The 14,659-nt window shown below is 36.6% G+C and overlaps 1 protein-coding gene and 1 long non-coding RNA gene across 7 annotated transcripts in view; one reads left to right on the top strand and one right to left on the bottom strand.

Annotated features, from left to right (window-relative positions):
- The first annotated feature begins 3,975 nt into the window (after positions 1 to 3,975).
- LOC118493551 lies at positions 3,976 to 7,528 on the top strand. The gene is made up of 2 exons (XR_004895503.1): positions 3,976 to 4,147; positions 6,778 to 7,528. It is a non-coding gene; the product is annotated as an uncharacterized LOC118493551 (long non-coding RNA).
- si:cabz01007802.1 overlaps positions 5,148 to 14,659 on the bottom strand; it is a 28,781-nt gene continuing 19,269 nt past the window's right edge. For all 6 annotated transcript variants that reach the window (XM_031304391.2, XM_035993787.1, XM_031304392.2 and 3 more), the window contains 5 exons: positions 8,570 to 8,647; positions 7,687 to 7,726; positions 7,549 to 7,594; positions 6,763 to 7,177; positions 5,148 to 5,790 (listed from right to left, as the gene is read on the bottom strand). In XM_031304391.2, the coding sequence (XP_031160251.1) occupies positions 5,308 to 5,790; positions 6,763 to 7,177; positions 7,549 to 7,594; positions 7,687 to 7,726; positions 8,570 to 8,647 (1,062 nt within the window). In that variant the 3' untranslated portion in view covers positions 5,148 to 5,307. The remainder of the gene's footprint in view (positions 5,791 to 6,762; positions 7,178 to 7,548; positions 7,595 to 7,686; positions 7,727 to 8,569; positions 8,648 to 14,659) is intronic.

The raw sequence follows: 14,659 nt of genomic DNA, 5'->3' as shown, positions 1-14,659 counted from the left end.
TTGCAGTGCACAAGTGTCCCTCTGCTCGTAGCGTAAACCTGACAAAACATTACAGTTGAGTTTTTAGCCTGCATGCACTTTTGTAGCCTAAAATTGTTGAAACAGATCAGCTAATGTTGGTACTGTAGAGAGAGAACCAAGTTAGCGTACTGCCGATTCACCCTTTCTCCGTCCTTAGCTGCTACGGTGCCTCTGCTATGCCCTGCCCTTGGTAAACCTACTTCATACAGTCTATGGGCAAACACATTTTTTTTTTCTTCATTGACAATCGCTTTCTGACCTGTCTGTGAAATGGATCACAGGCAAGGAGAGGAAGGAAAGAGAAAGGAAACAGTTGGTGTTAGATTTTTTGTGGAGGTGGGGTTGGGGGGGGGGGTTTTCTCCCATAATGTGGTGATGTGTTGCTTCTTTAGCGCGGTAAGAAAAGATGTTTATCGTCACATCCCTAGTAAATGGCAGACAGCTGAATTCTTCTAGTGTTTTAGCCACCTGTCAACATCTATTAATCCTGACAGGTTTATCTATCTGTTCACAAAACCAGACAGACATGTTGGAATAGAATTCATACATTGATGCAAACAAATGTGCAACCACAAAGCAAGTCTGTGTTTCTGTCGAGTATACTGCTAAACAGTATACTAGTTTATCAATGCAGAAAAAATTCCTGCATCCCTAAATCTGCATATGGGCGCACACATAGACAGCTAATGCATAGAAACTTTTATTTTAAAGCCCACATCACAGCACTTATTGACTTTGGTGAGGAGTAAATAAACAACTACCACATCCTTGTTGTCAAGTGTAAGCGAGGTTTACTTATGCACAATAAAACTCATCAAACATTTTAGTTAACAATTGAATTAAAATGCATTTACAGCGCCTTTGTCTATATTGAGAGTACACAACGATATTTCCTTGTCTGTAGATGCTGGGAATCTTACTGTTTTAGTGCTTTTGGACCTCACAGCGGCTTTTGACACAGTGGACCATGCAGTCCTCCTCTCTCGCCTTGATCATTGTGTAGGCATCCGAGGCTCAGCACTTAAATGGTTTAGCTCCTATTTGGCAAATAGGAGCTTTTCTGTCATGATTGGTGACCTCTCCTCGTCAGCTGCTCCTCTCTCTTGTGGGGTATCCCAGGATTCCATTCTTGGCCCCATTCTGTTTTCTTTATATATGTTGCCTTTAGGGGCTATTATAGGCAAGCACAACCTTTGCAAATGTATTTGCCTATAAAAGCAAATAACAGTGTTACACCAAACTCCCTGCTTAGTTGTATTAATGATATTAAGTTGTGGCTTTAACAAAACTTTCTTAATTTGAATAAAGATAAAATGGAGTGTATTTTCAGTACTTCAGGCACGCAAAATGCAAAAGCTCCGGCATCATACACTAGGTCAGCTGTCAAAGATGTGGGGGTTACTTTTGATTGCAGCATGAAATTTGACAAGCAGATCAGTAATGTTGTTAGAATGAGCTTTTTCCAGCTTCGTCTCCTGGCTAAAGTTAAGCCTTTCCTGAGCAGGCACGACCTAGAAAAGGCTATTCATGCCTTTATTAGTTCAAGGTTGGGTAGGATTACTGTAATGCTCTTTATGTTGGTCTGAATTGATTTGTTTAGACTTGCTTTTAATACCTAGTAGTGGTGTGACAATTTCACTCTCCTGTTTCTTTGTAACCTTTTCTGATTTTACTGTGTTATGTTTCATTCTTTTTATAATGATATGTTGTTTTATACTTTATACTATACTGTTTGGCCTCAGGGATTACTCAGTTTGTATCACAAAGTACAGTAAAATGAACAAAAGGAAAAAATAAAAATCATTATCCATATGGCCATTGAAATTAATTGCTATATCAAGACAAATCAAGGTATGCTGTGTTAAAGTGTATTTTTAAGAATACATGTGTGTTTACTTTGTGAACAAAGGCTATTCAAAAGGAGGAAATGGTGATGCTTTTGGTAAAGCAATGTTTGGGCAGTTAAACAAGTTGGGGCAGGTTCTTTATGCGTCACACAAGAAGAATCAAGGAAATCTTTTTAGGTTGCGAAATGGCTCGTGACCCACGTGCGTGCGCTTTATTTTAAGAAAAGGAAATATAAATTCATTCTTGTGTTTTATTTGTGTACATTTACTGGTGAGTAACTGAATCAGTTGAGTGGGAGTTTCCAGTCAGTCACCACTGAAGATCAAGTTATAATCAACAATTAGGTTAGATAGATCAAAGTTTCCTCTTAGCTGCATTACTAGCGCTACTTTTACTGTAAATGCTTTATTTATGTTCTTCTGGCCTGGGGTTATGTTGTAAAAGGAAAAGTTTGGGGTCCAAGCATGAAGTGCTGGATCCCCAAATTTCCTCAACTGGCGAAGAAAAAAAACCCTCTGATGGGCTTTTTTGATAATGTTGGTAATGTTATCTTCCCATTTTAAAGATGATGATATTGTTGTGCCTAGAAACCTAAAACTGTCCACCCGCTCCACCACTTCTCCATTGATGTACAAGGGCTGGGACGGCTTCCCACTTCTGCGGAAGTCGACCACTAGCTCCTTAGTTTTGGAGACATTTAACTCTAAGTTGTGGTTAGAACACCATTCAATCAGTGAGAGGACCTCATTTCTATAGGCAACATCATCATCCCCAGAAATCAACCCCACCACCGTTGTATCATCTGCAAATTTAAACATTTTAACAGAATCAGTATGTGATGTACAGTCATTAGTATACAACGAATATAGAAGAGGTGATAAAACACACCCCTGGGGGGCACCAGTGTTAAAAAAAAAATGTAATGTAATTATTTAAAAAATGAATATTAAACATTATTAAACACACAATAATACTTAAAAGAAAGATCTTTAATTTTTTAGAAACAACATACATTACTCTTACACACAGTACATATTCTTACTGTAGAGGACCTGGAATATAACTGTAACAATCCTTTTAACCCTCTGAGAACAAAAGACACACCGGCGACTCCAAGCGATGTTTGACAACACTCCTACTCACAAAGCAATGTTACAAAATGTCATTTTATACATTTATTTACTATTTAATTCATATATTACATTACTTTTTGTGAACCCAAGACTTTTGTAAACGTGTACATTGCTCTGGACACAATTTTGGGCGTAACTATACAGAAAGCTGAGTTTGTTTGGAACATTTTGATATGAAACACATGGGGATCAGGTTATATGCAAATACCCCTAAAAGGAGAATTCAAGAAGATATGTAAAAATGCCCTCAGACCTCAAAGGGTTAAAGTGGTAAAACTCCACCTTTTGACTGTAGGATCCCCGTAGCGCTCATTAAATATTCAGACATTTGCACAAGGTTAATAGCCGGCAAGCCGTACTGTTCCTATTGCTTAACAACATTCTTCCCTCCTGTTGTATTTCATGAGCCATAGTCCGAGGTGGTTGTGGAAGCGTGAAGGCCATAAACTTGGATTGCTTTATGCATCTTGATTTGTGGCAACAGCTTAACAAATGTCTTGATGTAAAGTTGGGGCGATTGATTGGGTCTGGTCTTTGAAAGGCTTAATAATCGCACAAGGATAAGGGAATCAAATTTGCCTCATGCATGGCCCAGCCGCCAAAATATGACCACATTAAGCAATTTATTTAGGGGAGAGCAGAAATAGTGTATTTTCACACTGCACTGTGTGAGGGTTTAGAGGTCAGAGTAGTGACAACATTTTGGGTACAGTAGTTTGTGTTGGCAGTATCAGATCAAGTGTTTGTATCAACTTTATAAGTGGCCCACAACAGCATGGGTTCCTGACCCAGAGGGTTCTCTCTAAGAGGATGAGAAAATACAACACATTTTTCAAGTTTATCTTGCAATCCCATGTGTACATTAAAGGTTTATTGGTTTCTGTAAATATTCTTGCTGTCCATACTGACCGCAAAGAGATCCCTTCTTAAAGCGTAAAGTGTTCCTCGACAAAATCTACAGTCCTTGCTTCAGTAATTTGAGTTAGATGAATCTTCCAAAGCTAGTCTTTTTTAGTACTAATTTCTCTAATTTCTTACTATTCCTTTGTTGTGACTCAGCCAGAAAACAGTCCATGAAAGCACAAACGGGGAGTTTTCTTCTATCTTGATTCAACCAAAAACGCATCCAATCAACATAGGGGCATGTGAGTATTGACTTGAAGAAATGTGAACCCAAATTCCTACAAACTTAATGAATTTGTTCGGTTGACGCACTAGGTAGATGGTATTCTGAAACAGTAACCAGCCTATCAAGTTACACCCATCCCATTTTTGTTCTTGTATTGGAGTAGCTCAATGTGGAATGTGCTCGAGTTTATTTGGATTGGTCCTTATTCAGAAAAGTGGTTTCGATTGTTTTTCCTTTGCATAAAGGTACCAGACAGGCAGGTTTGTCTACATTTTTCTGTCCTTGATGCACACATCAGTGTATCACTCTCGGAGCACAAGGTGATCATGTCCTTATCAGTCCCTCCAGGCCTTTTTTTGAGATTGTTGAGGCCCAAAATGCCTGAATTTGCGGCAGCTTTTGTAAAAGATTGCGATAAAAGTTGCGATGTCTTTTGTATTTTTGTTGCAATGAAGTTGCAAAAGACAGTGAAAATTGCGATTTTTTTATTTTTATATATATATATATATATATATATATATATATATACACACACACACACTTCTTTAAAGATAAAAGGAAACTTGTTTCTGGGAGAATGAAACTACTCTGGGCTGAGTTTTCCTAGTAACCTTACCAAAAAGGTTCAGGATGCTGGTATATGCTGGTATAATATGAAAATGGCTGGTGGATTTAAGACAAAAAAGAATTTATTGAATGAATCAAATTTGAACATTTCTGTCAATGGCTTGTTGATCTTTTCATTGTTAATACCTCCCGGCCTGGGACACACATTAATACAGTTTCATAAAGCACTTATTGGACTTTAACTTATTGCACTTACAATAACGAGCATAGCTGTCCTCTATTTAATTCATGGTGTACATCTCATCTCCGGTTTTTCCTGCATCCACCGTGTGTGTGTGTGTGCTGTTAATCTGCTCTAGCTTTTCCAATGTTTCAGACACAGATATGGTTATAATAATGGCCCAATAGGATATGATTTTTATTTATTGAAAAACATCACATTTTTTTTTAGGGAGGACCCCTAAACCCCTGGCCAAAAACCTAGGAGAAACAGCTCTTGGGAGAAACCATTACAGTGATAATTGAGTGACTGTTTTTGTCTGTCAAGATTTGCTTGGGTTTGTGGTGCTAGGATTAAGGCAGGCTTTGGTTTGGTTTTCTAACCAGCCTTCATTCTTCAAATTCTGCAAGTTTCTTTAACTCGGACCTTAAAAGCTCTTCATCATCTTCCTCCTTGTCTACCTCCACCTCTATTCCATCAATGGTTTTCTGCAGCTGTTCCTTGATGCGGTTTAGCTCCAGCAGCCCATCCTGCAGGTCCCTACACACCTCTCGAATCTTAGCAGCAAACTCTGTCTTGGCTCCCTTTTTTAACTCCATGGTATCCTTTGCCAGGAAAAAGATGTCTAGAGCCAGGAAGAGACCTGACATAACTCCAGTGGTAACGCTCATCACTTGGGCAGCTTTAGCAGCACCCCCTGCAACACTGAGGACCTGAACAGTACTAATCAGGCTCTCTGTGTTGATCATTAAAGCCTTTCCGGCACGCCCGCCCTCCTTCATTACATGTTCAACGTTCTTGTTGAGGTGCTTCTTTGCGATGCTCTCAACATACTTCTCAAAGTTCCACTCCTCAAGTGTCTCCATCCCTTCCTGGCGGGTAGATAAGAGATTTTACATTAGGATTAATTAATTAATAGTTGTTTTTTTGTTTTTTGTTTTACTAAAACTGCAGATGGGCAGTATTTATTAACGAATAGGATTTGTTTACCAACCAAACTGGTAAATGGTAGGATTGAAAAAGGAAACAACTGTGGTTGTCAATTCTTTTATCATTATGCAGATCATCACTTCAAATTGCTGCTCTAGATTTTGGTTAGCATGACAACCTGTGTTTTAATAGTTTGCACAGGACTGGAAAACCAAGATTTCAGTGTACAGTTTAAAACGGGTACCCAACAAGTAGCTTGCGAGCTACCGGTAGCATGGAGCAGGTTTCCAATAGCTCGTCAATAGGTTGACAAACTGAGAGACAAAATTACCACAATATTAAAAGTGAGGTAGCTAACTTTGTGAGCCATAGAAGTGTAAAGTGGTAATGTTTTCTTGGACCTTGATGGGAATATTTTCAGTGATGTAGCTAACTATGTGGGCTAAAAGAAGTGTAAAATAGTCATGAACTTTGACGTGAAGTAATGATTTCTCATAAGCTTTGGGTATTGCAATTTCATACGTGTACAAACAGTAGCTTCATTCAGCTTATGTGTGTTATGTAAATAAATAAGTAAGTGATGTAGCTCTTGGCCACTTTAGTTTTTTTAAAGTAGCCCTTAGATGGTTTTGTTAAACACAATTATACCGAGATGCTGAATGTGGTTCTGGGCGACTTGGAAAGATGGGCGAGTTTGCCTAATTCGCTCAGTCACAAAAGTAGACAATTTAGACTTTTGTTTCGAGATGTTAGTGGAACAATATTGCAGTTCTCTGTCGCGTATAAAAGGGGGCGGTATTATCTATGCACACAAGGCAAAATATGATTTCTCAAAGCTTAAAGAACACAAATAAAATGATCACAAGGTTATGTTTAAGCAGTATGTTTTTAAGATTTGTCTTATATCTTCTCACCTGCAAAAACTCTAGGCACTCCTTGATGTCCTTCATCTCCTCCTCGTAGTCTTTGATCGTCTGCTCCACCTTCTTGCGGTCTGTCTTTGAATGGACTGTGTCAGTGATGTTGGCTGAAGCAGACGCCACCCCACCTGCCGTAGCTACACCAATGCCTACAGCAGTGACGATGAGCGATGCTCCTGCTGTAAAGGGCGCCAAAATGAGGCCAGTGATAGTAGTGATAGACCCAGCAACACTGGCCACCCCACCACCGACACAGGCCTTGACGGTTTTCTTATGGAAAATATCAGCTGAATCAGCCAAAGCGAGCAGCTCTAGGATTCGCTGCTGGAGTGAGGCACCGCGCTGGTTAAAAAAGCGAACAAAAAGTTGAGCTGCCATGAAGACACGATCAGCTGCTTGTTCCACCACTCTGAGACAAGGAAACAAGGAAAATATGTTAAAACACTGGATTATAATGCAAATTTGAGTTGAAAAAAAAAGGACCTAAATAACTTTAAACTAAGAACCATTTATGTATTGTATATAACAGTGAAGCATTAAGCTGCCACTCTTTTGGTAAAGGTTAGTTCTGTAGACAAGATGAGTAATATGTCAACCTTAGTTGTTAAGGATAAACAAACTATTTTTTAAAGGTAGAAATGTCATATCAACTGTGTCGATTGTCTGGGATTTAAGCATAGTATTGTGATACAATGTTTTCTGTTAATATTGGCCTGTGCAACTCTTAATCCTTAGAAAATAAATTCTACAAGCAAATTCATAACTTCAAAATGCACTTACTCTTCAGGTTCATCGTTCTGGTTGGTCTGATTCCACTCATCCCAGCCTAACACACGAAAGAACGATTACAACTACAAGTTATAGTGTATAAGCGGTTTCCCCAATAAATCAACAAAACATTGTCAATATCAAGCATACCCCCTACTGTTCTCCACCACGCTAAAAGGCCTTCCTCATCCTGGAAGTCAACATTTTGAAACTCGTTAGAATAATTCCATATGTATTGTATTAAATACACATAAAACAAGCAGCATATGATGTAACATTATAAGACAGTGATGTTGATAGGTACATGTCCTGCATCTCTGACACATTAAAATCTGAAAGGATGTAGTAAACTCACTATTCATGCATCCTTGGGACGCACCCAGTTTTTTCCCTGATAATGCTACAAAAACAGAACCACGGAACAGGCGCATAAGACAGGTCCCCAAGAGGTATGAAAAACGTGCGCACACACTGCTTACGGTGTATTGTTTGTCTAATTTGAGCCTCACAGATTTCAGTCAAAATGGCTTGTGTAGAAATAAAACGTAGTTATTTGGGGGTGGGGGCGGGGGGGGAGCCTTGCGCCCTGGTGAAACCGCAGTTGGCTGGCACGGACAAAGTGCTGTGTGCAGCTGTCAGTCGGTCTCTGTCTGCTGTATGAGAACATTACGGATTTAGTGTTACCTGATATGATGGAAAAAAAGTGGTGGATAAAGGGCACTGAGCAACACGTGTGGCTTATGGTAGCAGCAATTCTTCCAATTTGGATAATGTTTCATTTATATTAAAGATCAGTTCGAATAATTTTAACGTTTTTTGATCATGTAGAAAAACAAAGATTTAAAAATGTGAATGGTCCACATTCATTATAGGAGGGCTTATATATCTAGGAGGATGTTAAAAAAAAGTTAGTTAAGGACTGTTTCAGTTTCCCTAGGACTCATTTAAATGACCACCTGTGGGTCCCGCGGACTCACTACATTGAAAACCTATCAACATCATTAAGACATAAAATAAATAAAAATAAGCTTACTTCTAGAGGGTCCAGGACAGTTCCTTCACTGGGCACTGGTACTTCAGCCATCTCTAGTGTCTGAACTTCCACTACTTCCTAGAAGAGAAAAGTACAGCACACTGAATACATTCTGTCCAAAGTCTGTCCTCTTTTGCTGCCATACAATGGTTGAAACCTTTCACCTTGCTACATCCTTTGTTACCATTTCAGAAATGCTAATTGGTTACCATTAGGCATGCAACAATATCAAATATTCACTATTTTTACCAATGGCCATTATACAATGTCAATTATAGACGAAAAACATTTTAATGACTTACTATAACACAATTTTCAGTCACTGGAAAAACAAAAAAAAGTCACCTTCCGTAACAAAGAAGTCATGTCTTCAGTATCAAGATCTTTTACTAAGTAATAATAGCAATACCACAATTTAAAAGTACTCAGTTACAATTAAAAGTCCTGCATTCAAAATCTTACTTTAGTGAAACTATGCTAAGTAATACTAAGTATTATCAAGAAAAATGCACTTAATGTAACAACAAATGCATAGTGAATACTCACTTTATTATATATTAGATTATAATTGACATCCATGCAGTGACATGTAAGCTGCATTTTAATATTGTAGCTGGCTGCAGTAGAGCTAATTTAATTCATTTTTCATTTATACTTGGGTGGTTTAATTTACTGTTACCGTTAATTTACTGTAACAATGCAATTAATTATATGCCGATAGGTTTTTAAAGTCATTGAAAAAGTAACTAGTAACTACTTTTTAATAATTGTTGTGGAGTAGAAGTATTAAGCATAACATTAAAACATTCAATCTTACAATATTAAATGCGCAGTGGGTAGAATGCAAAAACAATGCAAGAATTTGAAGTAGAGTGAGACCTTCAGCTCTCCCTCTCCTCTCTCTGTCACACGGGCAACGCATGCGCAGAACAGCCAATAGGAACACAATGTCTCTGAAATGACCCGTGATTGAACAAAGTCTCCCGTCATGGGCTAGATTTATTAAAGCCTCAAAACGAAGCCCAGAGAAGATGCAGAAGTCTAGTTTCTAGTTCTCTCAGGCCACTTGAATAACAATATGCTGAAAGATTATAATTGATTTTCTTTGTCAAACAACACCAAAAATAAAGTGCCTACCACAGCTTTAAAAGAGAAGAAATATGTCTACATCAATAGGTGGCATACAAAATCTAGTTCCAGTGAAAACGAGTCTCAACGGTGGTTACTGGCACAAAGGCCACAGGTGTTTCAAAAAGCTTTATTTTATTTATTTCAGGTTTATTTAACAGAGACAATGCACACTAATAATACATATGAAAATGTAAAATGTGCCAGAATTAGCCAAAAGGCTATTTTACATCTGCTGTCCCTGGACAGATCGTACAATGTCACACCTAAAAAGACAAAAGGATTATAAGTACATACAGGTTTAGCCCAATACAGGTAAAATTGACTATACATGTAAAAATTTAAAAAATGACAAGATCAACATATAAACAAGAACAGATTGTCATTATCAACATCAATACCAGCACACACATACACACAAGCTAAACGTTCAGTCCATGCAACCACAACTTCGTAGGCATAGCACAAGTGGCACAAACAGGCAGGACAAGTAGCAGCAAGATTTAGTGTCTACATGTAATGTCAACAGTCCTGATTACCTGTTAACCACTTCTTTAACTCTTGCTGCACTCCTTGTAGATCTGTAAGCGTTTGGTACTGTGTTTACAAACTGGCTCAATACATGAGCCAGTCCATGTAGAATTTTGTACATAAGACAGAGATCTGTATATCTAATCAAATTTTCAAAACTTAAAAGATTGTATTTTTTTAAAACATGACAATGATGATAATATATGGGTTTTCTGTCAAGTACTTAAGAGTTTTTTTTTTTTTATATAGGGAGAGAAGTGTTGCTTGCTTGGGACCAGGTTGTCAAACAGTAGGTGATATGGGATAAAATCATTGAGTGCATAAACATCATTGCAGCCCTTGTTGACATGCAATTGCGGACGTCTAAAGTTTGCCAGGTTGAACTTAATGCGAAATGAAAGCTAAATGCCTAAGTAAAGAGAAGCACAATGTAACAGCCACAAACCAACAAGCGTTCAAGCCTGAATGAGGAATTAGGCCTTACCCCTTTTCAATAGCAGATATTAAAATGTGGTTTATTCATACCTGTCCAATTACAAGTAGATGGAACGTAATGTGAGGTGTTTTTTACTGGAGGTGCTCTGCTTTTTTTTTTTTTTTTATAACCTGTGATGAACATACATGGGCAATCATGCCTTAAATTTGAATCATATACTGTATCTTTAGATGAGGTCAAGTTATGAGCTAGGATTTAAATGGTTTGAACATTTTTTACGTATATCTTATGACATTTTTATCGTCACTATTTTATGATTTTTATTGTTCACATTTTTATGGCATTCTTTACTGTCATTTTGTATGACATTTTTATGAAAAACTATTTTATTGATTTCTTTTTACATTTATTATGGCAGACTATACCATCACTTTTATATGAATATTGTATTGCATACTCTCAGGGCTTAAAGTATTCCGGCACTCTATGGAGCTATACCCCTCAAAATCCACTTTTCTCAGGATATAATTTTTTGTCTAGTAATTTGAATGTTGCATTTGAAAGGGGAGGCTAAGAAAATACACACTGCTGGGTGTTAGATTTTTTTAAAGTGGCTTTTTTGTTCTAAAAAGCCTTTTAAAATGTCAATGACGTCATACACATATACGGCCAGAGATTCTGCTTTACGGCAAGCTCTGAGTCGCTTCCTTTTTTCTCTCGAGGCACCGACAACACAGCTGACTCTCCCTGTCAATACACGTGCTAGAAAGAGGTTTGCTAATGTTTTAAAGACCACGCCGAAATATTCACTCTGACATTCTGGTTCTGCTTCGGATGCCGTCAAGCGGGATCTCCGATCGTAATCAGTCCTTCACTGACCTATCAGCATTCAATAGCAGAATGCTAGCGTGTTATGGGCAACAACGACTCAACCTGTAACAAATCGAAAGGGCATAGGTACTCGTTCATTCAACTTTTGACCTATAATCCATGTTGAACTTGCAAAAACTACAATCAAATCTGAGATTTCTCAACGACAATCAGGCGAAAGAGACAAATTTAGCTGTCTAGCTCCATAGAGTCCCATTCATTTTGCACTGGACCGTGATCACCCCCAGTGGAACTCTGGTGGAACTGCAACCAAAGTAGGTACAACGGGGCTTAATAGGGAGTGGAACGGCTTTCCGTAGACAGGCTTTGATATAGCTTAAGTTGAGAAAGTAGTTAAAAACAAATGGCGCTGGGCATGAATAGAGGACAAGAGGTAAAGGGTGGAGACGGGAAGCCGTTTTAGCACTTGGTGCCTCAAATTGAGGGAGCTGGGTGCTTGCTTCTGCAGCGCATGTTCAAGGAAGACAGTGTACGGCAGCAGCGGTAAGAAAGTGCTTGCTAGTCACAAAGCTTTGGTCCGTGCACTCTGTCATACGAGTATGTTACTGGCAACGACGGCTACCGCTACTACTGCACCTTCACTGACCGACAGTGTTTGTGATACAAACAATACGTGTGTGCACGTTCATAGCGGAACATGATTTGTCATTAACGATGGCCACTGTGTAAAAGCTATCTGAAGCCCAAACTGCCTTGACAAAGCTGTCTGTTTGTAATCAGCATGGCAGTTATTTAAACATCACGGCCTTGTCCCAGAGTTTAGACGTCTAGATATATGAAAAGCTATACAATGCGACGTTTTTAATAATGTATGTTGAAGCAAACAATGTACATGAAGCAACTCATATCAACATGGACAAAATCATGAATGTACTAATTCGCTTTTTTGATGATGACCTGCCAAAGTAACAACACATCTAGAAAGTTTTGTTTTCACAATGATTCATTGTAGGATTATGATATTATTGCAATATGTAAATCTACATTGATTCTTAATTTAACATATTGGAAGAAGTAAAAATTGATCCAAAACTTTTTAGTTCTTAAAAATTATGACTTATTATTTTTCACTTTAAGCCCTGTACTCTACTAAAATTGTTTAGGTATATGATTTTTTTTTTAAACATATTTGGACTACTTATTTTGACATGCTATATATGACTTGACATTTTCCCATACGACTGACTATTACATTTTTATCTCATACTATGACTATATTACATTTTTATCTCATACTATGACATTTTTTCGACATGCTATACTGACTATTTTTCAATTTTTTTCCGACATGCTATACAATGGCTTTTGGTATTTTCATGACTTTCTTATGGCTTTTTTTGTCATATGACTTTTTTCGACAGTCACTTTTTTTGACTACTTTTTTCAACATGCTATACTATGACTTTTAAGGACATTCTCCCCATACTATGACTTTATTACATACTATGACTTTTTTTTTTTTGACACACTATCCTGTCTTTTTGATGCCTTTTTTTTCAACCTATGACTTTGATGACTGTTTTCGACATACTATGACTTTTTATGGCCTTTTCCACATTCTAAACTATGACTTTTTTTTCCGACATACTGCTGCTTTCGACATATTACTTTTTATAGCTTTTACATTTTTATCTCATACTATACTATGATTTTTTTTAATCACTTTTGACATACTACACTGACTTTTTATGACATTTTCCTATACTACACTATGACTATTACATTTTTATCTCATACTATACGATTTCTTTCGACATACTATGAGTTTTTCAACATACTATAACGTTTTTTATCACTTTTTTCAACATGCTATACTATGACTTTTTATAATTTTCTTCGACATACTATGATTATTTTCAACATACTATATACTATGACTTTTTTATCACTGTTTTCGACTTACTATACTATGACTTTTTCCGATATACTATGACTTTTTCGACCATTTGTTTTGACATGCTATACTATGACTTTTAATGACATTTTCCCATATTATACTATGACTTAATATATTTAATATTTGTATCTCATACTGTACTGACTTTTTTTTTTTGACATACTAAACTAAAACTTTTAACACTTTTTTGGACATACTTTACTATGACTTTTTTTAAACTTTTTTGACATTCTATACTATGACTTTTTTTTTATCACTTTTCGACATGCTATACTATGACTTTTTTATCACTTTTTTCGACATACTATACTACGACTTTTTTATCACTTTTTTCGACATGCTATACTATGAGTTTTTGGACATACTAAACTAAAACTTTTGACATACTATACTATGACTTTTTCAACATGCTATGCTACGACTTTTTATCATTTATTTTCGACATACTATATGGCTTTTTCGACCACTTGTTTTGATATGCTATAATATGACATTTTCATATACTACACTATGACTATTACATTTTTATCTCATACTATACTATGATTTTTTTCGACATAATATACTATGACTTTTTATCACTTTTTTCGACACACTATACTACGACTTTTTTCAACGTGATGCTATGACTTTGTATAATTTTTTTCGACATGGCTTTGTCGACCACTTGTTTTGATATGCTATAATATGACTTTTGATGACATTTTCCTATACTACACTATGACATTTTTTTTATCTCATACTATATTATGATTTGTTTTCAACATAACATACTATGACTTTATAATCACTTTTTCCTACATACTATGACTTTTTCGACTACTTGTTTTGACATGCTATACTATGACTTTTAATGACATTTTCCCATATTATACTATGACTTAATATATTTAATATTCGTATCTCATACTGTACTATACTATGACTTTTTCAACATGCTATACTATGACTTTTATCACTTTTTTCGACATACTATACTATGACTTTTTCAACATACCATATGACTTTTTCAACACTTTTTCGACATACTATACTAATTTGGCTTTTTTGACTACTTGTTTTGACATGCTATAATGACTTTTGATGAACTTTTCATATACTACACTATGACTTTTACATTTTTATCTCGTACTATGATTTTTTTCAACATAATGATTTTTATCACCTTTTTAGACATAATATACTATGACTTTTTTATCACTTTTTT

The sequence above is a fragment of the Sander lucioperca genome, chromosome 17, assembly GCF_008315115.2.
Source record: "Sander lucioperca isolate FBNREF2018 chromosome 17, SLUC_FBN_1.2, whole genome shotgun sequence".
NCBI lineage: Eukaryota > Metazoa > Chordata > Actinopteri > Perciformes > Percidae > Sander > Sander lucioperca.
Note: the sequence above shows the minus strand (reverse complement) of the source record. Positions and strands in the feature narration are given on the sequence as shown.